The sequence below is a fragment of the Carcharodon carcharias genome, chromosome 14 (genome assembly GCF_017639515.1).
Source record: "Carcharodon carcharias isolate sCarCar2 chromosome 14, sCarCar2.pri, whole genome shotgun sequence".
NCBI lineage: Eukaryota > Metazoa > Chordata > Chondrichthyes > Lamniformes > Lamnidae > Carcharodon > Carcharodon carcharias.
The window spans coordinates 111,335,735-111,361,772 of NC_054480.1; the positions used below are offsets into that span (position 1 = coordinate 111,335,735).

General features: G+C 42.9%; 1 protein-coding gene across 4 annotated transcripts in view; it reads right to left on the reverse strand.

The window, feature by feature from the left end:
* Positions 1-26,038, reverse strand: part of sema6bb (sema domain, transmembrane domain (TM), and cytoplasmic domain, (semaphorin) 6Bb) — a 590,981-nt gene that overhangs the window by 54,593 nt on the left and 510,350 nt on the right. For all 4 annotated transcript variants that reach the window (XM_041204971.1, XM_041204968.1, XM_041204969.1 and 1 more), the window contains one exon: positions 1,055-1,186. In XM_041204971.1, the coding sequence (XP_041060905.1) occupies positions 1,055-1,186 (132 nt within the window). The remainder of the gene's footprint in view (positions 1-1,054; positions 1,187-26,038) is intronic.

Here is a 26,038-nt window from a genome sequence, read left to right on the forward strand (position 1 = left end):
GCTGTTAGGAAGGGAGTTCCAGGATTTTGACCCAGTGACAAGTAACAGAACAGTGATATAGTTCCAAGTCAGGATGGAATGTGGCTTTGAGGGGCACTTGTAGGTGGTGGCTTTCCCATGCATCTGCTGCCCTGTCCTTCTAGGTGGTAGATGTTGTGGGTTTGGAAGGTGCTGTTGAAGGAGTCTTGGTGAGTTGCTGCAGTCCATCTTGTAGATGGTACACACTGCTGCCACTGTGCCATCGGTGGTGGAGGGAATGGAGATTTAAGGTGCAGGATGGGCCAATCAAGTGGACTGCTTTGTCCTGGAAGGTGTCAAGCTTCTTAAGTGTTGTTGGAGCTGCATTCACCCAAGCAAGTGGAAAGTACTCCATCGCACTCCTGACTTGTGCCTTGTAGATGGCGGGCAGGTTTTGGGGAGTCAGGAGGTGAGTTATTCACCTCAAAGTTCCCAGTCTCCGACCTGCTGTTGTAGCCACAGTATTTATATGGCTGGTCTAGTTCAGTTTCTGGTTAATGGTAACCCCCAGGGTGTTGGGGGGAGATGATGGCAGACTGGTAATGTCACTGGACGAGTAATCGAGAGATGCAGGCTAATGCCCTGGGAACATAGGTTCAACCCTCACCCCCCAACCACCCCCCCCCCCCCCCACCCCCCACAACAGCAGCTGGTGGAATTTAAATTCAATTAATAAATCTGGAATTAAAAGCTAATCTCAGTAATGGTGACCATGAAACCATTGTCAATTGTTATAAAATCCATCTGGTTCACTAATCTCCTTTAGGAAATGAAATCTGCTGTCCTTCCCAGTTTGGTCTATCTGTGACTCCAGACCCACAGCAATGTGGCTGAGTCTTAAATGCCCACTGAAAATGCTGAACGAGCTGCTCAGTCATATCAATCTAATTGTACTGAATTTTACTTTTGAGAGCTCAATGCTGACGATATTGAAAATAGAAAGTGTTTTATTCAAGGCACTTCCATTTCACCTTCAGACAGACTCATTTCATTTTATAGTGTGTTGTGTGTTCTTGGCCTTGAAGGATTCTCTTACCTTGGCTTTGGAACCAATTCCTCAGGAACCGGCGTCCATATAGACTCTGGGGATTTCTGCTCCTTGAAACGTCCGTCAAAAATGCTGGAAATCTGCTCCATGTCGAAGGCACAGATGGCAGATCCAGGAATGCTTCAATAAACAGAAAAATAAAAAAGTGGAGTCAGTATTCCTGCTTAAAATCTCCTTCAATCATGTACTCAGAAGCTAAATTAAGAGAATTTGTCCAAAAAAAACCGGCCCTTTTCCTGGCCCTATGAAGACTGAAGTTGGTTGACTAAAAATTATGCAGTGTTCTCCTTATCCCTAACCCCCTTAATTCCTGACACAATGTTAGAGAAACTGGATAAACACATGAGGGAGACAAGAATAGAACATTATGCTGATAGAGTTAAATGAAGATAGGTGGGAGGAGGCTCATGGAGAATAAACACCAACATGGACCAATTGGCCCAAGTGACCTGATATTGTGCTTTAGAACATAAGAAATTGGAGCAGGAGGAGACCATACTGCCCCTTGAGCCTGTCATTCAATATGATTGTGCCTCACCTTCTACTTCATCTCCATTCTCTTGCCTGCTCGCCATATCCCTATAATTCTCTGAGAGATGAAAAATCTATCCATCTCAACTTTGAATATACTCAATAATGGAGCATGCACAAGCTTCTTGTGGAGAAATTGCAAAAGTTCATAACACTCTAAGTGAAATTTCTCATCATCACAGTCCTATATGATTGGTCTCCTTATCCCGAGACTCTGGCCCCATGTTTTAGATTCGCATCTCAGTATCTATCTTGTCAAATCCCTTCAGAATCTTGTATGCTTCAATGAGATAGCCTCCCAATCTTCTCTAACTCCAGAGTGAATATCGGCTCAATTTATTTAGTCTGTCACGAAAAGTCAACCCTCTTCACCCAGGTGAACCTTCACTCTACAGCCTCAAATGCAAGTATAGCTTTCCTTAGATATGGAAGACTAAAATTGCGCACAGTCCAGGGACTGTCTTATCAAAGCCCTGTACAATTGTAGCAAGGCTTCCTTATTCTTGTAATTCCCTTTCAATAAAGGTCAACACTTCATTTAGCTTCTAATTGCTTGCTATATCTGACTGCTAACTTTCCTTGTTCTTCTTACGAGTACGTATCAACATTTAAAAGTTCCATGCCTTTTAAAATATATTCCCCTTTTCTATTCTTACTACCCAGATGAATAACTCACACACCCCCACATTATACTACATCTGCCATCTTGTTGTCCACTCACTTAGCCTGTCTTTATTCCTCTACAGCCTCTTTGTGTCCTCCTCACAGCTTACATGAAATTGCACAGATTGTACAGGTGGGAATGTAAGTTAGACCCTGTTTAAAAGCCTGAAAGAAACCTATTTGCTTTGCTCTATTTATATTTATTTCCCCTACATTCAATTAAGCTGCTCCCTGATGTCAAAAGTTGACAGTGTGGTCATCATCTGAGTAAATTTAATTCATTTTCTAACAAAACAATTCATTTGACAACCTGGAAAGTGGTGCAATTTGAAGTTTATAATGAAGAATTCAAAATTCTATGAGGGTGCATCAAGGGACCAATGAAGGGGGAAAACATTCAAAAGCATTTATTTAGCTTGGATATTAAATATTTAGTTCTGATCAAATCCAAATTAAGCCTCATTATGTAAACAGTGCTGTTGGGAGCAGGCCACATATTGTGTTATATTGAGAGAAGCCCAATTTATGAAGATGGGAAACCCTTGGCACATCAGCAAAGCAACCTGAATCTCTCTAGAGCAGCTATAACGAAATCACAGCCTGTGCTGTGGACTCAAGCCAACAGCAAACTAATGTACCTCTGCCAGAATTGCATTCATTTGGGGTTCTCAACAGCCAACCAGAGAGGAATTTTTATCTCATTCCCGTGGGCTGCTTCTAAAAAATTAAAGAGGTAAGATACTTTTATTTGGCTTTGTCCAAAGGCATCTAAGTGTTGTGATTGTACCAGTTTTCCTATTAAATGGAAAACCAAGTAACCTTTCTGCTAACCTGTTGGGGTTCATCATATGATGTAGGGGGTCAGCCATTCCCCTCCATAAAATCAGGCTGTCTTTGGTGGGGGAACAGATGCACTGGGTTCTTTATCATGCTGTATTTGTCCTCCCTCTCTTTGCCACATGTTCACCATCACGGATTAAGCTACCCTCTATACTTAAACCAATGTGAGGTGCACGGAGTGCATTGTTGCAGAGTGGAATCACGGCGAGTTTGGTGAGTAGGGAGTGAAAGTTTAAATTTTAAGGGTTGATCTTTTATAAAAATCTAGTACTGCTTGCTTGCAATTTAGCATTTTACTTAAATTTACAGTTTTAAGTCTCTTAGAGGCTTGGGGCAGGGCTAATAAAGCAAACCAAACCCTCTGCTGGAGAGCAGGTGAGATCAGCAAATAAAGTAACTGGCCTAACCTGGCTCTCGAGCTGCTAGATAGGAGAGTCATCTGAATTTCAGTAGAATAAGTAAGAGAAGGTAAGTGCCCTGGCACAGAGTGCATTATTGCAGAGTGGAGTCACTACTTTATTCAGCATCCAGTGTTTGAAAATGGATGATTTTTGAAAACATTGAAGGGTGACATCACAGGGGAAACATAAGTTCATTGAGTGACCTGTAGCCAACATGAAAGGAGCGGTGGCCTTGGTAAGTAGGGCATGGTGAGTATTTCCATTGTCCAGTCTTTAAAGTAAAAATTGGTCTTATGCTTTAAACACTACTTAACCTAAAGTAAAGTAAGGACCCTAGAATATATTCCTCTTTAAACTAGAAGTAAAAGTAAAGGGAGGTTTTATTTATTCACTTATGGGACATGGGAGTTGATGGCTAGGCCAGCATTTATTGCCCATCCCTAATTGCCCTTGAGAAGGTGGAGGTAGGTTGCTCTCTTGAATCGCTGCAGACCCTGTGGTGTAGATACACTTGCAGTTCTGTTAGGATGGGAGTTCTAGGATTTTGACCCAGTGACAGTGAAGGAATGGTGATATAGTTCCAAGTCAGGACAGTGAGTGACTTGGAGGGGAACTTAGGTGGTGGTGTTCCCACGTATCTGCAGCCCTCATCCTTCGCAGAATCACAGAGTCTTACTGGCACAGAAGGAAGCCATTCGGCCCATCATGTCTGCACTAGCTCTCCAATGAGCATTATGACCTAGTGCCATTGCTCTGCCTTTCCCCCATGCCCCTGTAGATTGTTTCTATTCAAAAAGTCATCTAATACCCTCTTGAATGCCTCAATTGAACCTGCCTCCACCACACTTCCACGCAATGCATTCCAGACCTGAAGCGCTCGCAGTGTGAAAAAGTTTTTTCTCACATCACATTTGCTTCTTTTGCAAATTATTTTAAATCTGTACTTTCTCATTCTTGACCCTTTTACAAGTGGGAACAGCTTCTCCCCATCTACTCTGTCCAACCTCCTCATGATTTTGAAAACTTCTATCAAGTCTCCTCTCCGCCTTCTCCTCACCAAGGAAAACAATCCCAACTTCTCCAATCTATCCTTATAGCTGAAGTTTCTCACCCCGGGACCATTTTTGTAAACCTCTTCTGCACTCTCTCCAATGTGTTCACATCTTTCCTATAATATGGTGCCCAGAACTGTACACAAGTGACACTAGATAGTAATGGTCATGGGTTTGTAAGGTGCTGTGTAAGGAGTCTTGGTGAGTTTCTGCAGTACATCTTGTAGATGGTGCACACCGCTGCAACTGTGTGTCGGTGGCAGAGGGAGTGGATGTTTGTGGATGTGGTGCCAATCGAGTGGGCTGCTTTGCCCTGGATGGTGTCAAGCTTCTTGAATGTTGTAGGAGTTACACTCATCCAGACAAGTGGGGAGTATTCCATCACATTCCTGATTTGTGCCTTGTAGATGGTGGACAGGCTTTGGGGAGTCAGGAAGTGAGTTATTCACTGCAGGATTCCTAGCCTCTGACCTGCTCTTGTAGCCACAATATTTATATGGCTTGTCGAGCTCAGTTCCTGATCAATGGTAATCCCTAGGATATTAAAAGTGGGGGATTCAGTGATGATAATGTCATTGAACGTCAAGGGGTGATGTTTAGATACAGTCTTGTTGGAGATAGTCATTGCCTGGCACTTGTGTGGCACAAAATGTTACTTTCAACTTGTCAGCCCAAGCCTGGATGTTGTCCAGGTGTTGCTGCATTTGTGCATGGATTGCTTCAGTATCTGAGTTGTGAATGGTGCTGAACATTGTGCAATCATCAGTGAACATCCCCACTTCTGAACTTTATGATAGAAGGAAGGTCATTGATGAAGCAGCTGAAGATGGTTGGGCCTAGGACACTACCCCGAGGAACTCCTGCAGTGATGTCCTGGAAATTAGATGATTGAGCTTCAACAACCACAACCATCTCCCTTTGTGCTAGGTATGACTCCAACCAGTGGAGAGTTTCCCCCCTGATTCCCATTGGCTCCAGTTTTGCTCGGGTTCTTCGATACCACACTAGATCAAACGCTGCCTTGATGTTAAGGGCAGTGACTCTTGCTTCGCCTCTAGAGTTCAGCTCTTTGTCCATGTTTGAACCAAAGATGTAATGAGGTCATGAACTGAGTGGCCCTGGCGGAACCCAAACTGATCATCAGCGAGCAGGTTATTGCTAAGCAAGTGCCACTTGATAGCAATGTTGATGACCCCTTCCATTACTTTGCTGATGATCGTGAGTAGACTGATGGGGCAGTAATTGTCTAGGTTGTATCTGTCCTACATTTTGTGTACAGGACATACCTGGGCAATTTGCGACGTAGTTGCCAGTGTTGTAGCTGTACTGGAACAGCTTGGCTAGGGGCGTGGCAAGTTCTGGAGCACAAGTCTTCAGCACTATTGCCAGAATACTGTCAGGGCCCACAGTTTTGCAGTATTCAGTGTCTTCAGCCATCTCTTGATATCATATGGAGTGAATCGAATTGGCAGAAGATTGGTACCGGTGATGTTGAGGACCTCTGGAGGAGACAGAGATGGATCATCTACTCCGCACTTCTGACTGAAGATTGTTGTGAATGCTTCAGCCTTATCTTTTGCACTGATGTGCTGGGCTCCTCCATCATTGAGGATGGGGATATTTGTGGAGCCTCCTCCTCCAGTGAATTGTTTAATTGTCCACCACCATTCACGACTGAATGTGGCAGGGCTGCAGAGCTTAGATATGATCTGTCGGTTGTGGAATCCCTTAGCTCTGTCTATCACCTGCTGCTTATGCTGTTGGCACACAGGTATTCATGTGTTGTAGCTTCACCAGGTTGGCATCTCATTTTTAGATACGCCTGATGCTGCTCCTGGCATGCCCTCCTACATTCTTCGTTGATCCCCTGGCTTGGTGGTAATGGTAGAGTGGGGGATATGCTGGGCCATGAGGTTGCAGATTATGTTCGAGTACAATTCTGCTGCTACTGATGGCCCACAGCGCCTCATGGATGCCCAGTCTTGAGCTACTAGACCTGTTCAAAATCTATCCCATTTAGCACGGTCATAGTGCCACACAACACAATGGCAGGTATCTTCAATGTGAAGACGGGACTTTGTCTCTACCAAGACTGTGCAGTGGTTACTCCTACTAATAATGTCATGGACAGATACATCTGCAGCAGGCAGATTGAAGATGAGATCAAGGATGTTTTCCCCCCTTGTTGGTTTCCTCACCACCTGCCACAGACCCAGTGTAGCAGCTATGTCTTTTAGGACTCAGTCTGTGGTAGTGCTACCGAGCCACTCTTGGTGATGGACATTAAAGTCCGCCACCCGAGTACATTCTGTGCCCTTGCCACCCTCAGCGATTCTTCCAAGTGGTTTTTAACATGGAGTACTGATTTATCAACTGAATGGGGCGGGGTTGGGTGCTGGTACTTGGTATTCAGCAGGAGGTTTCCTTGCCCATGTTTGACCTGATGCCATGAGACGTCATGGGGTCTGCAGCCAATATTGAGGACTCCCTGAGCAATTCCCTCCTGACTGTGTGCCACTGCGCCACCACCTCTGCTGGGTCTGTCCTGCTGATAGGACAGGACGGGGATGTTGATGGTAGTGTCTGGGACATGATTTGTCAGGTATGTTTCTATGAGTATGACTATGTCAGGCTGTTGACTAGTCTGTGAGGCAGCTCTCCCAATTTTGACTCAAGCCCCCAGTTGTTTGTAAGGAAAGCTTTTCGGGGTTGACAGGGCTGGATTTGCTGTTGTCGTTTCCGGTGCCTAGGTCGATGCCGGATGGTCTTCCAGTTTCATTCCTTTTTATTGACTTTTTAGTGCTTTGATACAATTGAATGAAATGGGCTAGCAAGCCAGAGGGCAGTTAAGAGTCAATCATAATACGGCAGATCTGGAGTCACATGTAGGCCAGACCAGGTAAGGACAGCGGATTTTTCTTCCCTAAAGGACATTAGTGAACCACGTGACTTTTTACAGCAATCAACAATGGTTTCATGGTCATCATTAGACTTTTAATTCCAGATGTTTATTGAATTCAAATTTCACAATCTGCCATAATTAAGGGTAAGTCATGGCAGGGCAGCTTGGCCATATGGAGTGCTCCTCCTGTGTGATGTGGGAAGTCAGGAACACTTCCAGTGTCCAGGGTGACCACATATTCAGGCGGTGTCTCCAGCTGCAGTTATTCAAAATCCATGTTTCAGCTGAAGCTGCAGATAGCACATACAGTGGGGTAGTCTCACTGCACGTAAAGAGTGCACAGGCAGACAGGGGAATGGGTGACTGCTGGACAGAGTAAAAGCACTAGGCAGGTAGTGCAGGAGTCCCCTGGGTCCATCTTCGGCCGCAGAGGTGACACCAGGATGGTATGTTGCCTCATTGGTGCCAGGGTCAAGGATATTACTGGGCGGCTGCAAGACATTCTGAAGGGGAAAGGTGAAAGGCCAGAGGTTGTGGTCAATATCAGTACCAACGACCTAGGTAAAGAGGGGGTCCGGCAAGGAGAATACAGGGAGTTAAGAAATAAATTAAAAAGCAGAACATCAAAGGTAGCAATCTCAGGATTACTCCCAGTGTCACATGCTAGCAAGATTAGGAATAGGAGAATAGACCAGATGAATGCGTAGCTGGAGAGATGGTGTAGGAGGAGAGGGATTTAGATGCCTGAGGTATTGGGACCAATTCCCGGGAAGATGGGACCCCAGTGGGACTGGGACCAATATCCTCACAGGGGTATTCGCTAGTACTGTGGGGAAGGGTTTAAACTAGAATGCCAAGGGAACCTCAGTGGTGAGACACAAGAGGGGGAAACAATGATAAAAATGAAAGATAGAAAAGCAAAAAGCAGAAGTGGAAGACAGGAAAAACAAGGACTATCAGAAAATAGGGCCATAGCACAAAAATAAATGTGTAAAAATTGTTAAAAAGGCAAGTCTAAAAGCGCTGTATCTGAATGCATGGTGCATTCACAATAAGGTAGACCAATTCATAGCGCAATTGGATGTAAACGGGTACGATATGATTGCGATTACGGAGAGATGGCTACAGGGTAATCAAGGCTGGGAACTGAATATGCAAGGGTATTCAATATTCAGGAAGGACAGGCAAAAAGGAAAGGGAAGTGGGGTTCTGTTGGTAAAGGATGACATCAGTGCAATAGTGAAAAAAGGATATAGGATCGTAAAATCAAGATATGGAATCAGTCCGGGTGGAGCTGAGAAGCAACAAGGGGCAGAAAAAATTGGTGGAAGTTGTCTTTAGGCCTCCGAGCAGTAGTGGTAAGGTGGGGGGGGGACAGCATTAAACAGGAAATTAGCGATGCACATAACAAGGATGCTACGGTAATCATGAGTGACTAATCTACATACAGACAGGGCAAACCAATTTAGCAATAATACTGTGGTGATGAATTCCTGGAATGTGTATGAGATGATTTTTTTTAGGTCAGTATGTCAAGGAACTGACTAGGGAACAGGCTATTCTGGATTTGGCATTGTGCAATAAGAAGGGGTTAATTAATAATCTTATTGTGTGGGGTCCTTTAGGGAAGAGCAACCATAACATGATACAATTGTTCATTAGGATGGAAAGTGAAGTAGTCCAATCTGAAACTAGGGTCCTAAATTTAAACAAAAGAAACTATGAAGGTATGAGGGATGAGTTGGCTATGATAGATTGGGAAACTTCATTAACAGGCATGACAGTGGAAAGGCAATAGCTAATATTTAAGGAGCGAATGTATGCATTGCAACAGTTGTACATTCCTTTCTGGCACAAAAACACAACAGGAAAAGCAGCCCAACCATGGCTAACAAAAGAAATTAAGGATGGTATTAGATCCAAGTGCAGTCCTATAAAGTTGCCAGAAAAAGTAGCAAGCCTGAGGATTAGGAGCAGTTTAGAATTCAACAAAGGAGAACCAAGAGATTGACCAAGAAGGGGAAAATAGAGTTTGAGAGTAAACTTGCAAGGAACACAGAAGCTTTTACAGTCTGCTTTTATAATGGAGAATTTATAATGGAGAACAAGGAGTTGGCAGAGCAATTGAACAACTACTTTAGTTCTGTCTTCATGGAGGAAGACACAAATAACAACTTCCCAGAAAGAATAGGGAACCAAGGGTCTAGTGGGAAGGGGGAATTGACGAAAATTAGTATTACTAAAAAAATAGTTCTGGAGAAATAAATGGGACTGAAAGCCAATAAATCCCTAGGGCCTGATAATCTATATCCCAGGGTAGTAAAGAAGGTGGCCATGGAAATAGTTGGTTATCATCTTCCCAGATTCTGGAACAATCTCAGCAGATTGGAGAGTGGCAAATGTAACCCCACTATTTAATAAAGGAGGGAGATAACAGGGGCCAACAGAACGGTTAGCTTAATATCCGTAGTAGGGAAAATGCTAGAATCTATTATAAAGGATGTGACAACAGTACACTTAGTAAATATCAATGGGGTTAGACAAAGTCAACATGGATTTATGAGAAGGAAATCATGTTTAACAAACCCACTGGAGTTTTGAGGATATAACTAGCAGAATGGATGAGGGAGAACCAATGGATGTGGTGTATTTGGATTTTCAGAAAGCTTTTGATAATGTCCCACGTAAGGGGTTAGTATGCAAAATTAAAGCACATGGGATTGGGGATACTATACTGGCATGGATTGAAAATTGGTCCACCAACAGGAATCAGTAGGAATAAATGGGTCTGTAGAAGTGGCAAGTGGTGACTAGTGGGATACCGCAGGGATCAGTGCTTGGGCCCCAGCTATTCACAATATATATCAATGGTTTGGTTGAGGGAACCAAATGTAATATTTCCAAGTTTTCTGACGACCCAACTAGGTGGGAATGTGAGTGATGAGGAGGATGTCAAGAGGCTTCAAGACGACTTGGATAAGTTGAGTGAGTGGGCAAATTCTTGGGAGATACAGAGTAGGCCAGTAGGACTGAGATGAGGGCGGTGAACCTGTGAAATTCTCTACCACAGAAGACTGTGGAGGTCAAGTCACTAAAGGCATCAAGGGGCAGGGTGAGGGAGTGGGAATATGGCTTTGAGGTAGAGGATCAGCCACAATCCTATTGAATAGCAGAGCAGGCTTGAGGGGCTGAATTTTTTGCTCCTACTTTCTATGTTTCTATGATGACAAGTCACTGAGGTCAGTTCTAGAAATTCATTCTAAAGTTGTACATTTCTTTAATCTGCCACATCACAAATGTTGAAATTGAGTAGCATCTACTCGCAGATAACCTGCTCACAGATGTTCATTTCTAATTCTACCAGAATCACTTAGCCCTTAACTTCATTTCAGCCATGGCCCAGACATGGATGCAAAGCCTTAATGCCAGAGGAAAGGTGTGGGTAATTGTTCTTCATAGCAAGGCAGCATTTAACTGACTACAGCACCAAGGATTCATAATGTAACTGAAGTTAATGAAAGTCAACATAGAAACCCTCCAAAGGCAACAACCATACCTGGTTCAGGAGTATGGTTGGAGTCATACCTAGTGCAAAGGAAGATGGTTGTGGTTATTGGAGGTCAATTATTTCAGTTCCAGGGCATCTCTACAGGAGTTCCTCAGGGTAGTGTCCTAGACCCAACCGTTTTCAGCTACTTCATCAATGACCATCATAAGGTCAGACATGGGATGTTCACTGATTTGCACCATTTGCAACTTCTCAGATACTGAAGCAGTCCATGTTGTCATGACGAGATATTATTGTATATAATGTTATTGGAAATTATTTTAAATTGGATTTGTAGTAGGGTCTGTGTCTGTGGGTGTGTCTGTGTGTCTTAATTGGATTAAAGCCAGCTAGCCTGATGTATATTGGTTTTGAGATGTTAAACAGTAAGGTAAAGGGGACACTTGCATTTTGTTGAATGAACCATTCAAATACTGGGGGGTGAAATCTTGCACCTCGCTAGGAGACACTAAGCATTATGTTTAAATTACAAATAAAATTGGTACTTTTAAAGGGGTTTTATTGTTAGAAGAGGTGGAGTTCAAAGGGCCTGGTGATACAATGAGAATTTACATTCAAAGGGAAGGCTAGGTATAAACAGAAGAGCTTTGTGCGAATGAGTCAGAGGCATGTAAGATCTAAGCCTAGCACTGTCTGCAAAGGAAACAAATTGAAAGGAACCTCATTTTGAATTCTTAAGGTAAAATGTGCTTTGCCTGGTGTATGTTTAAAGTCTGTGGGTTGCTTTTGCCTTGGTGAAGATATTTGCCTGGGAGTAATTAATTTGGGGATTTGTTTAAAAGTTATTATGGTAGTAATTTGTAGACATGCTTTTGTGTTTAAATTCATTGTTAAATTAATAAATGTTTAAAAAAAACCTCTCGAGGCTTGTTAGTTTTATTCCTGAATGTCCAAATGCAGCAAGACCTGGACAATATTCGGCTTGGGGTGACAAGTAACATTCGCACCACACAAGTGCAAGGCAAAGACCATCTCCAACATGAGAATCTAACCATCACCCCTTCATATTCGATGGCGTTACCATCGCTGAATACCCTACCATAAATATCCTGGGGTTCCCATTGGTCAGAACTGAACTGGACTAGCCATATAAATACTGTGGCTACAAGAGCAGGTCAGAGGCTAGGAATGCTGTGGTGAGTTACTTGTCTCCTGACTCCCCAAAATCTGCCCACCATCTACAAGACACAAGTCAGGAGTGTGATGGAATTGTCTCCACTTGCCTGGATGAGTGCAGCTCCTACAACACTGAAGAAGCTTGACACCATCCAGGACAAAGCAGCCCAATTGATTGGCACCCCTTCCACAACCATTCATTCCCTCCACCACTGAAGCAGTGGCAGCAAGTTGCACTGCAGGAACCCAACAAGGTTCCTTAGACAGCACCTTCCAAACCCATGACCGGTGCCATCTAGAAGCACAAGGACAGGCAGACACATGGGAACACCACCACCTCGAAGTGCCACTCTCCATCATGACTTGGAAACCTATCGCCATTCCTTCACTGTCGCTGGGTCAAAATCCTGGAACTCCCTCCCTAACAGCACTGGGTGTACCTCCACCACATGAACTACAGCGGTACAAGAAGTCAGCTCACTACCATCTTCTCATGGGCAACAAGGTGATGAGCAATAAATGCTGGTCTAGCCAGTGACGCCCCCATCCCATAATAAAAAAGGAAGGCAATCATTGTGGTAGGAGACCAATCAGTGCAGGATGTTGCTTTTTTTTTCACATAGGCAATACATTTCACCTAGCTAGAATTGCCTATCTTAACCTGCATTGAGGTTACTGCTTTAAACAAAATGATTCTTGGGTCAGTTCAGGAGGCATTAAGAATCAATTACTTGAATATTGCTGAAAAGAGAGACATATTGCCAAAGCTCTTCCTCTTGCACTCATCAGGACAAAATACAAGAACGCCAAATTTCAAATTGCAACAATTTATACTAGAGGAGAAAAGGGTGTTGACTGGGTGAATAGTCAACTCTGGCTGACGTTTGCCATGGAGAAATCAATGGCGCAATATAGGCTCCCCAAGTTCCTGGGTAATTGAGAAAAGGTGCAAGACTTGAACATGTTTCCTTTTTGTTTTCAGAGAATGGGTCCCTGCATATGAATGCATGTTGCTTCAAGCATGTATAAATGAGCTTGACCAATCATCTTAAATTGGCTGTTAGTGTAGATATTAGCATACTCTGGATATTGCGCAAGAATTGCAGGTTTGCATCTAAAGCTAGATGTTTTGTTTTGAGTTTAGCAAATGCACGCTGGTGGAGTACATTTTGTACTCTGCCTATTACAAATAACCAAAGGAACATCCTGTTTGATTCGATTAGCCAATCGGTGGGACATGTGGGCTATATACCCGACATTGCACTGGCACTGAAATTCATATATGACATCCTTCAATTGTGTGGTATGCAGAACACCTTTTTGCAATGATGGCAGCATGCTGTTAGTGGAAAATACCATTCGTATAGCCACTGCATAGTAGCAGTGTGAAATAGCTTGCTTAACCTGTTCAAATTTTTGAGATACTTTGCCTTTCCAGGGTAATTTGAGGCAGACTGGGTGCTTTTCAGGTCTGACAGTGGCACTCTGTGGCCCATTTGTGATTTGCGTGATGCACAGCAAACAATGATCTGATCAGGACAGGCATTGACCTGCAGGATTGCTTTGATGCGCTCTGTCTATCAAGCTTGCAAGGTATGATTCTGTTCTCAGCAAACAAAAGGAATATGTTCAAGCCTTGCGCCTTTTTTTTGAATTACCCAGGAGTCTGTAGTTCCCATTAGCTGAGACCTTGCCATGGAGAAAGCAATTGGCCAAGTTGCCAACCAGCCCTTTCCTCCTATAGTATAAATTGTTGGATCATTTGAAATTTGGTATTCTTGCATTTGTGCTGATGAGTGCAAGCTGAAAAGCTTCAGTAACACGTCTCTCTTTTCAGCAATATTAAAGTTCTATACTGCCAAATGACAATCAATGACTTTGTGTAGGACAAAAGTCACTTGTGGGGTTGCAGATTTTCTGTCCTGAAGGACATTGGTAAAACCCACCCAGTGCACTAATAATTTAGTTCTTTCTGGAGCCACAAGAAAAATAAATTGCTTTATTGAAATCAACTTCAGAACGTGCCGTATGGGATTTGAACTCATTACCTCTGGGGTGCTCAATATAGGGATATAGGCACAGGAAAGGCTATTCAGACATTTCAGTTAAGTAATTTATTTAGATCTTGGCTGAGCTGTACCTTAAGTTCTTTGATTCACATCCCTGTTACCCCTACCTAATAATTGGCAGATTTTAAGTTTTGAAAATTTCTATTGACCCTGCATCCACAGCCACTACAAAACCATAGCCATCATATTGCCATTTCTTTGGGCAGTGTCCCAGGCTGAACCATCTTCAACTGATTTGTGCATGAACCTCCCTCTATCATGAGATACTTTCTGATATGTACTTTTTCAAGATGGAAGCACTACAGCTTATCCAGCCTTTCCTCATAATTCACCCATTGAGTGCTAAAAGATCCACTGCCACCTTTTCAGTTCAACTAGGGTTGAGCAATGAATGTGGCCTTGTCAGCATCATGTACAAGGTCATCAGAACAAAAACAGAGCCTGGCAACTGCAATATAAAGGACCCTTGAAGTCATGCAGAGGAAAACCCTGAGATAAATTGCTAGTGTTCAAGGGATGAGAAATGATGAAAGACTTGATAAACTTTAGTTCTTTTAGTACTGGAAAACATTATCAGAAAGGACTTCTTGAAGTATGGAAAGAAGATCAAATCTAATAGGATAAAGAAATAAATGCAGATCAATATGCTCAAATGCGCCAGGGTGACAGAACAAAGAGGAATGTGAAAGGCTGCCTTTATTAGGACATATGATGGGAAACATTTATTTACATAGCAAAAAAAGTTGAAGCCAGTACATTGGATTCATTTAAGAAAAACTAGATTCTATAATGGAAAAGCGGTAGAATTGGTGTCCTGGAAGGATATGATCAAATGGGCTGAAAGGCCTTCTTCATAGGAGCCATTCTTGTGAATACTTTGTGTGACAACAACAAAGGGCAGTTTTAATACTAGAGACAATGGCTGGAATTTTCTGACCCCACTGGCAGTGGGCATTATGGGAGGGGACAACATGGCTAGAAGGCCAAAAATTGGTTTTGCACCGTTATGAAATCGATTTGCAATCATCCGCTCCACCCATCAATGGCGGACCATGTTTCCTGCTGCCGCATGTCGGGAACCTAATTTCAATATTTTAACATCTCATTATAAGCCCTGCTCATCGGAATCACCACCCCGCGCCCCCACCGCAACCCACCCCCCCCCCCTCTCCTCCCCACCGCAACACCCCACCCGCCCCCCCCCACCCCCCCACCCCCCCCACCCCCCATCAGTGGATCATCCAGGCACATAGGCGTGATTGCATGCCATGTTTCACAACTGCACATAAGCAATGTGCACCTGGTGAGCTGCACTTTGCTCAACATTTCGAGGTTTGTTTGCCTACCTCGCTTCAGGCAGCACCCACGGTCATCAGTGCCAGGCTTCACAGGCAGCACCACATCACTTTTAGGGCGGCTCACAAGCAGTTCTCTACCTATCAGACCAGCCATAAAACCAACCCCGCCTTTCAATTGCTGCGGGGTTAGAGCTTGCTTGGGGAAGGGGGAGAACTGGCCTCGGGCAAGGGAAGAGGCTGCAGGGCAAGGGCTGTACTGGGGAAGGTGGGTATCCCAGGGTGTGTGTGGGAACACATTTTGATCTGTGCAAGTGACCTCAAGATGGTGGGGGCTGAGGAGTCGGTCTCCAGAGGAGATGAGGCCAGATGGAGATGAGGGTGCGTGTGTGAGAGAGTGAGTGGTGATGTCCTTTGAGCTGGCAGTGAGTGAAATGCCAGTGAATGTGTGATAGCCCTGTGAGTGTGTGAGTTTAGAGTGATGAGTTGGCCCCTTACTCTGGCGACACAGATGTGATCATTCGTATGTTTTCTGCACTGGATGGCCAACCTCTTGCATGCAGCATTGGCACTGACTGCCTCCCAAGCTGGAATGGTGAGGCTGATGTGCCTCCTGTGGCAAGAGTGGGGGTAGAGAACATCTTGGAGGGCTCAACGGCGTCCCGAAGATATGTCACTGAATCGGGGGGACTGCACTCTTGTTGGCTTTTGGGGTCATGTCTTCACCAGAGCAGTTCTGGAATACACTTTAAATATGGCACCCTGTATAAGGAAGCATTGAATAATGGTGTGGCGGGCAAATCGGAGGCCGCTTGCCAGTGAGATGGTATGCTTCCTGAGGCTGCATAATTAATGAGGCGGGAATGGGACGATGTGGCGTGAAAACCCACCATTGCAGCTGACGGGTAAAACTACTTTTTCCTGCCCGCTACCACACTTTGTGTGAGCCTGGGATATTTCTGCCCAATAATTTTAAATTGACTCCCATGAAAATATATCCGATTTAAAAACTATGCAAATTGAAGTATATGATAATGTATGTGTGTATGCACACACGTGCACACACACACACACACATCTTGTGTGTTTATATATATTCCTACTAATTTAAAGTTATGCTTTGCTTGAAAAAATAATGAATTAGTGAGCAGTGCAATTTAAGTAATTTTAAAATTAAGGGGAAGATTTCTGCAAGACTTCAATTTAAATTCACAGATAATTAAATTAACCAACTTTGAATAAAGATGAGTACACAGTGCATACTCAACTAGCTTTGAGATGCGCCTGTCACAATTCGGATGTCTTATTTTGTCAGATATGTAAATTCCTGTGTCACACTTAAAAAGAAACGAAGGGAAGGAAGCCAGCTTCCTCAGCAAGAGAAAATATCCTTTAATTGACCTCAAGATCTACCTACTCCCAGTAATAAGACCTTGCAGACTCAAAATGGATAGGTCAGGTTACACACTGATTCTCTTTAGCAACAGAATGATGTGTGGTGTGTTAAATGGTATAATGCTCCCGTTCTTAAAAAATAGCTTATCATCTGACCTATCATGAGCAATACCATGGATGATTTGCTAGTATAATGTGACATTTTTATAATGCACTTACATCAGTCACAGTGAAGCCAGTCTGGCCACAGGACACTGCGGAAAACCAAAGCAAGAAAGAATGCACCCTCATGGTAAAAATGTTGACCTGCTCTACAGAACAACAATGATTGGATTTGTTCAACTTAGTGGTGTAGAGTTAATTATGATCATGAGCTCTTTGGGCAACTACATTGCATAGTGTGTTGCTGAGCAAAAATAAGCTGGAAGTTCATAGATGCAGCTCTTGGTGATGGGAAACATTAGCACATTTCCTACTCTAAATGCTATCCATTGATCCCTGTTTGAAGTGGGGTTTCAAATCCTTCAGGGTTTTTCTGGAGCCTCCAGGAATTAAAGATCCTGGGCACTGATATCAGTAACCAGGGAGAATAATAGGAGCATAAAAAGAGGTGTGTTTTTTGAATGGGAAGAAGTGTCCCTTTGGCTGGCTGGAGATGTGAGTTCACGTGATGAAACCTCAAGGAATATGTCCATCCAGTGTAGGAAGGTGCGAGTAAGAAGACCCTCAGCTGTGATATCTTGCAGGGACTCAATATTATGTCACAAGTGCATAATAGCTTCTTGGGCATGGAACTGGAGGCTGATCAGCCCATATGGAACTGAATCCCAACAGGAACTGGCACATACAGGGCAGATAATTGGGGATGGTACAATTACAAAGTAAGTGCTGAGCTGTCAGCCAGTGGGTAACACTCTTGCCTCTGAGTCACATGGTTTTGGGTTCAAGTCCCAATCTAGGGCTTGAGCACAAAAATCAAAGCTGACCCTCCAGTGCAATGCTGAGGGAGTACTGCATTGTTGGAGGTGCCATCTTTTGGCTGAAATGTTAAACGAAGGGCCCCATCTGCCTATTCAGGTGTTTGTAAAAGATCCCATGGCACTATTTCAAAGAAGAGCAGCAATGTTATTTCCATAGCCCTGGCTAATATTTGTCCCTCGATCCAAAATCACAAAAATAAACAGATTATTTGGTCATTATCACACTGTTGTTTGTGGGAGCTTGCTATGTGCAAATTGGCTGCCATGTTTCCTACAATACAACAATAAGTACACTTCAAAAATAAATCATTGGCTGTAAAGTGCTTTGAAACATCTGGTGGTTGTGAAAAGCATTATATAAATGCAAGTTTTATTTTCTTTGTGAAAATTGTAAATTCACCTCTCTTTCCTTGCGTTGTGATAGATGTTATTGCTTTAATGAGACTGAGTTCCCTGCTCTCCTGAAGTTAAAAAAAGGAAGTTTGGCTGTGAGACTTTGTATTTTCTTTTTTAATAATTTTAATGACTTTGTCTCTGCCCTAATCATAATTTAGTCTAGCAGAAAATAGTTGTTACAGTCGAATGCTCATTACTTCTGGATGATTCTGTATGGCCGGGTTGAAAGAAGTAGCAGACGTGGTATGAAAAGAATTGCCTTGACAGTTAAGGGCATGCAGAGACTTAAATGAAACTCGGTGTCAAGGCTGATTAATTTCCCCGTTGGTACACATCTTTCCTGTATCAAAATCTGTTTCCCACTGTCGCACTAATTGAAATCCGTTAATTTTAATGACTTTGTCTCTCTCCACACCTTGCTGCCCATAAAACAAGTTTGACAGGTATATGTACTTGAACATATTACTATTGTAATACAGAAAGATCAATCGAAACTTCCATTACCATGTGCAATAACTAATAAGGTAGGAATGCTAGAAGCTGCAGTGATATTTGAAATGCTGTCATTGCGTTGATTGTAATGTGGGGGTTTAGGATGTAAAAACATTTAATTAATGCTCATGTGAATGCACTGTTACTACAAGATGAAACTCATCACTGCAAAATGTTTTGACCTGTTTGCCTTCCTTTATATGTTGGATAAAAAAATGCACCTAATTAGCATTTTATAATTTATTTTCTACCATTCTAATTTTCATCTCTCCTTCCTGTAAGGCCCATTCTTGGCTACAGGTCCATGGACATCACTTGCCCTCCACACTTCATGCAGGAAACTCCCAGCTTGTTCACCAGTCTGTTCTCAATTAGTGTAGCAGTAGTAGAGCTGCTAAAATTGACCACATGTTGTGAGTAACCTGATGATAGTGTACATCAGAAGGAAAGTAAGAAAGGAAAAAAAATTGCAGGAGGCCCCAGAACACCACACATCCAATCATTCACCGCAGTATGGCAACTGCCTGGAGGTAACCTTCAGCAGCAAACTAGGTGTGTGGAGAGGGAGCAAGGAAGTCTGTGAGGCCTTCCCTGCCTAACTGTCCTGTGGGGAGCCTCCACTTCCACAATAGTGGCCTGGCAGCTGTTGCCAATTTTTTTTTACTGCTAAAGTTTTGAAAGTGCTGAGATGGTGCTTCAGGATGGAGATGCTCTCCCTCTCTCCCTCTTACTTGAACTGCAGGCTGGAGCTCCTGTGCTCTTGTTGTTCTTAACTGGATGATGATCGCACCCAACAATTGACCAATCCAGGCAAAATCCATGCCAGGTTGCTTCTCCTGACAGTGGCGGTGGAGTGGGGATGGTGGGGGTCAAAACCCACATCTGACCCCAGTGACAAGATCCCAACCCAAAACACAACATTCTGTCCCAGGTATCTCAGCCTATACCAGGGATCTAACTTGGGGATTTTTCTGGTCAGCGTGCCTCAGCTACTCACTGAATAACTTTGTCAAACCTTTTGAAGGACTTTCAACATATCAATACGTTAGCAGCATGTTACAAAACAGAATCATTGCATGGACATTGAGGGAAAGTGGTCACCTATGGACAATTCCATGGATAGGCAGGCTGAAACAATAAAATACTCCATGGACCACAATGAGGGGAATTGGAGTAAGAGATAATCCAGGTGCTCCACTCTCAGCTCTCTCTCTCCTACTGATGGATGGTTACATATTAATTCTGCTACTGGATTATTGTTCAGGAATTGCAGGTCTTGTAGAAAGGAAAGCAGGAAACAATTTGCATTTGTATAGCAGCTTTCAGTATCTGAAGGTGATTAAAAGTGCTTCACAGTCAATCAAGTACTTTTGAAATGTAGTCACTATTGCAATCTAGTGGAACATGGCAGCCAATTCGCACACTTCAAGGTCCTGTCAACCAACAATGAGAAAATGATTACATAGGGCAGAATTTTACGAGTCAGCGAGCAGGGGCGGAGCCCGCTCACCGACGCATAAAATGATGCGCGGTGATGTTGGGGGGAACGCCAGATTTAAATTTTCAGGAAGGCAGGAGTGCAGCAAAATCAGTTACGTGCCCGCCAACCTGTCAATGGCCAATTGAGGATATTGACAGTGTCAATTAAGTAATTAATGGGCCTGCCCATCCAACCTTAAAGTTTGCGGGCAGGCCAGGAGCCCCGAGGGGGGGAACTAGAAAAAACATGAAACCTCATCCACGGGCGGGATGAGGTTTCATGTAGGCTTTAGAAAATTTTAATAAAGATTTTGTAAAAATTATGGACATGTCCCAACTCATGTGATGGATACATTGTCACATGAGGGGACATGTAAGAGAAATTTTATTTTTCTATTTTTAGGATTCTTACATGTAGAGCTGATCTCCCTGAGGCTGCACTTAGCCTCAGGGAGATGAGTGCGCTCTTTTGTGTGCATGTGTGAAAGAGCGCACTCTCGATTTTGGGAATCCGCCCCTCCCTCCCGCCAGCACAAGGGGCACATAGCGCTTCTATGTGGACGTCATGCTGGGCGGGCCTTAATCGGCCCGCCTACGTAAAATGGCACTGCGCCGATCGGAAGCGGGCCTGTACGCGCCCGCCCATCAACTTCCCCCCCGCCAACCGACGGGGGGAAAATTCAGCCCATAGTCTGTTCTTGTTGATGTTAGTTGAGGGTTAAATTCAGGTCAGGTGAATTCTCCTGCTTACTTTGAATGAGATTCTTTACATCTCCTGGATAGGGAAGACAAGATCTCTGTTTAATGTTTCACTGAATGACAACACAACTTTGACAATTTAAGGAAGCCCTCCTTCAGTACTGCCATGTCAATTGCTCTAGTCTCTGGAATGGGGCTTGGGAGCAATTAGTTCAGAGACAGCACTAAGAAAGAACCAAAGGTGAAACAGATGATCCATGGCGTAAAAATAAATATTTATAAAGAAGCTGGATAAATATTCTGTCAAAAATTGAACTGGTGGTTTTTGGAGATAGAGCTAGATCTAGAAGTATCTGAGCATTTTGTCTTCACAGGCCATTCAGCTGTATTCCATGGAGACCCAGGATTCAGAAATAACACTTAAATCCATATTCATATTGATCTGCACATATTGAATGATGATAATATGAACATATCTAGATGTTCCGATTTTGGGATTTATCCACCAATGAGCAACAGTACTAAGATCAGCCCTATCCAAACCTCCAGCTCTGTGAAATTCAAACCGATGGGAGTCAGAAATATAAGCACAAACAGAATTAAGTTGCTGTTCCTTTGTGGACTGAAATGCCAGTGCTCACAAAGACCACTTGATATATGGCCTGAGATTGTCAAATCCTGTTTGGGACTCAATGTGTGGCTGTGGTTGGGGTAAAAGGGCCCAGATGGAGGGAGGACAACAGATGGTGGGATTGATAATGGAGATGTTAGGATGGATAAGTATTCTGAAGTGTAGTTTGATTAGCATTGGAGTTCAAGAAATAGGAATCCAGAACTCTTGTAAGATGAAAGATTGATGGCCACAGCACTGGATACCACCCAGCTTAAAAAGACGGAGAATGAGATTCATCAGGAAATAATTGCTTGGTGATTCCCAACTTGGTTTTAAATGTTTAGGTTCTAGAGAGAAGTGAAGAAATAAAAGCAATCCTGCAAGAAGCAAGAGTTTTAAACGATTCGTATAAAATTTGTTTCAACATAGATTCATGTGAAAAAGAAAGTAATAGATGAGTATGCTGATGGGATTAGATGAAGAGGGGGTTAGGGGGGCTGTTGTTGGGCATAAATAGACCAGTTGAGCCAAATTCCTGTGCTGTATGTAGACTCAATGTAACAAAAAGCCTTAATGTAGGAATGCAAATGCCAAAAGCCATTATTCTCACAGCTCCTCATGACCTTCTCCCTAACCTCAGTTGCTGTGCATAACTTGGGAGGTCAGCATATAATTGACAGAGAATAGACTTTAAAGCCCTATTTCCAGCAAGAAGTGCTGTGTCTGCAGATTAATGTCTTCAGGGTCAGGCTACCATTATTTATCCAGCACAGAAATTGCTTATGGAGAGGAAATACAATTCAAATGACCTGCCAACACATTGGCCCTGTTAGCTCAAATGCCTCATTAATATGCGTGCTATGCCTAAAGTCCATTTTATATTAAATGGAAGCATCTTGAAAGCACCTGGAGTAATAATTCTAGGGCTGCTTCCCCCCACCCCCACCCCCACAACCAGCTTTAGATTTTAGAATGCAGGTTTTCTGAATTTGTAAGGAATTGTTTATGTGGGATGGGTAGGAAATTAGAGTTCAGGTCACAATCAGGTCAGTCTTGACCTTACTGGAAGGCGGAGCAGACTCGAGGGGCCAAATGGTCTACTCCTGCTCCTATTGCTTATATTTCTTTGTTATGTTTAACCTTACTTCAATTTTAAAGCTGCTTGTTTCCCTAAAATTAACAAAGGTTATGCTTTAGAAATCAAATTTGAAGAACAATTGCACCATGAAAACAACTGTTATATAGGCCAGTGCATTGAGTTGCTGGATGCCTTACAACAAGGTGCGGCAATGATAGCTGTGGGATTCTGGACTGCTGATGACCTTGCAGCCCTGCCATGGCAACTATGTATGTGTGATGTATATGCTGCTTACAGCCCAACAACCTACCATCATGATGTAGATGTGTGACTGCAATTATCTGATTCCTAGCAACATTATTGCAACATTAGAAGTCATGGAATAGGAAAGGCCAGGTCAAACAATCTCTTTACCAGATGTGATAAGTGAAATAGCAAAGGAGCTGAGTTTGAGCGGTGTCAGCCTCTATCTCGCAGTAGACCTGACCTTATGGCATGCTCCACTCTTCATATGTTGAGGATGAATTGCATAAGCACATATCTTCTGGTTTTAAACAATTCTTTTAACCTGTACATATATAGCTATTTTAGCTCCTATTTTGTGAACAAACAGTGCTAGCCATTCATTATGCATACACTCATCCACAGGCTTTTGCACTGGAAGTTGTGACTCTTAGAAATCCAAAAGAGCTTGATGCTCACTGCAGATGATGTGAGACCTGTGTGCCTCCTTTAAGAATCAAATTGAAGAATCCTTATTGAGGGGGGGAGAAATATGGGGTTAAGAGTGATGATCAAAGAGACAAAGAGAAAGTTGGAAAAAAAAATTCTTTTAAAATCTCCAACAATAATTAAAATCTGAAGGATTGAGAGTCCACATGTGTAAAAGTTAGTATTCGGTACCAGAGAAGCTGTTTTGCAGTAATTGAGATTTATCATACAGCTAAAAATGCACTCATACTTAGATGGCCAAGTCGAACCTTTTTTGATGTTTTTAGTGGGCAAATACCTCAACCTCATTCCTTTCACTTTATGTAATATGCTGTGTCTCTTGGCAAACTACCAGTACAGTATAGTGCAAGTTCTGAAGGAGCAAGGCAACTCGGACAGCGGTTTTGATCTGTGTTTAACTGTGCATTGCGCTTGCAGGACATTGTTGTCTGGTTTACTCTTTGGTAAGAGTAAATGCTAATCGCCTCACTGTTATTTTCTACCACTAAACCTGGGCCACTATATAAGGTAAGAGATGGAAATAAGATCAGCCATATTTCATTTTTAAAAATTTGGTTTGATTCTGAAAGGAAGGTCCCAGGTACCTATTCTTGACGGCTATGCTGTAATTCTTGCTGGGCTATCTTGAATTGAATTCTCTCTGGCTCCCATTAAATTTTCTTCCCTTCTTGCCTGAAGATATTAACTATCACCATCTGGTTATTTCACCTGACTGCCCGTTCTTCATACATGAACAGCGATGTCCTTGTGGAATGTATTGAACTTGTGTTATCACTCAACAACTACTGAATCACACTCTTCAGCAGGAATCAATGGACAGTGATTAAATACAGGACCCGGGACTGATTTTTCTTTCTCTAACCCAGTGACATTGAGGCTATTTATCTTTTCATTCCCAAGTAATGTCTTTGAGGTTGACAAATTCAACAACAGCTTGCATTTATATGGAATCTATAACGTAGAAGCCATCCCAAGGTGCATTATAATTGCGTAGAAATTGACATCAAGCCAAAGGAGGAGATATTTGGAGGAGTAAATAAAGATTCAGTCAATGATACCGGTATTAAGGATGGTCTTGATGGGAAGGTTGAGCACAGATTTGGGATCAAATCCAGAATCTCCTCCATCTTTCTGGCTCAAGAGTCAGGTCATTTAAACTCTGTTCCAAACAAGAGTTTTAATGGTAAGGCCATGAGTTTTCACTTGACACCATTATACTTTGCATAATGACTTAACCCCCACTGCCATATACAGGGCCAGCTGTCATTTAACTGATGGGGGAGGGGTCAGAATGAAACCATTGTTTCAGGATTAAAATTGACCTGCAATGTTAACTCTGTTTCCCTCTCCACAGATGCTGCCAGACCTGCTGAGTATTTCCAGCATTTTCTGTGTTTAGTTTTGTCACTCAATTATTTTTCTCACGACCCTTGGGCCAAAAAGGGATTTTGCTGAAGTTGAATTTTTGTAACCAATATTCTTGTAATATTCATTAAACATGTGAGGGGTTAACTTTCACAATTATATCCAGTATTGATTTGAAAAGAAAGCTTGAATTAGTCTGTCCGTCAGATATTTCACAAGATGCAGTTTCTTTCTGGACTAAACAATGGTGGTTTGAAGTGTGTATTTATCATCTGGGGACATTATTTACAGTACAAATAACATTATTATGGTAGTATCAAAAATGACCCTGATGTCCCACAGAATTTTAATTATGGCAGCAAACTGTTAAAGTTCATAAGAAATAGAAAGCAGGGGAGGCCATTCAGCCCCTCAAGCCTGCTCTTCTAACCTCACCTCCACTCTCCCTTCAATCCCCATGTCACTTGATTCCCTTAGTGTCCAAAAATCGATCGATTTCCATCTTGAATGTACCCAACAACTGACCATCTACAGTCCTCTGAGGTAGAGAGTTCCCAAAATTCACAACCATATGAGTGAAGAAATATCTCCTCATCCCATTCCGAAATCATTGACCCCTTATCCTGAGACTTTGACAACTAATTCTAGTCTTTCCAGACAGGGGAAATTGCCTCTTAGTATCTACCCTGTCAAGCCCTCCAAGAATTTTATACATTGAGGATGTTATTTTATTGAATCAGCCTTCTGGAGGCCCCTTGGTTAAACATACTGAGGGATAGACTATCAAGCTGGAAGAGACTTTCTTTGACAGCTGTTGCTGAGACAAATAGCAAAAGCAGCAGGCTCACAATTGGCTGGAGCCTTTTGTAAGTTGACAGTTTGACACACTGAGGCTTCATCTTATAAATCTATACAGTTCACAGTGGTGAGAATGGAAACAGGCAGTCCATAGTGAGGGCAGATCAAACTCAGCAGTGGGCAAGGCTTTCTGGTTTTGAAGTTCTGTGGCAGCTTGATAAGCAAAGCTAGGCTAGCTGGAGGTTATAGGAAATAAATACAAGGTTAGAGGCCATGGAGATAATTTTGGTATCCTGTGCCAGTCGGCTGGGTAGTGGGTGGTCCTCCTAGTTCACCCAGCCAATAGTATCAGCATGAGGCCAGATCCATTTCCGTGTGCATAGTGATGGCTAAATTGGGTGGCTTCCCCATGTAATTGAAGCATAAATTTCTCACTGATGGTTGGTGGAGATGGTGAAGGCAATCTTGCAGTGGTGTGGCACACACAGGATCAGGCCATCAATGAGAG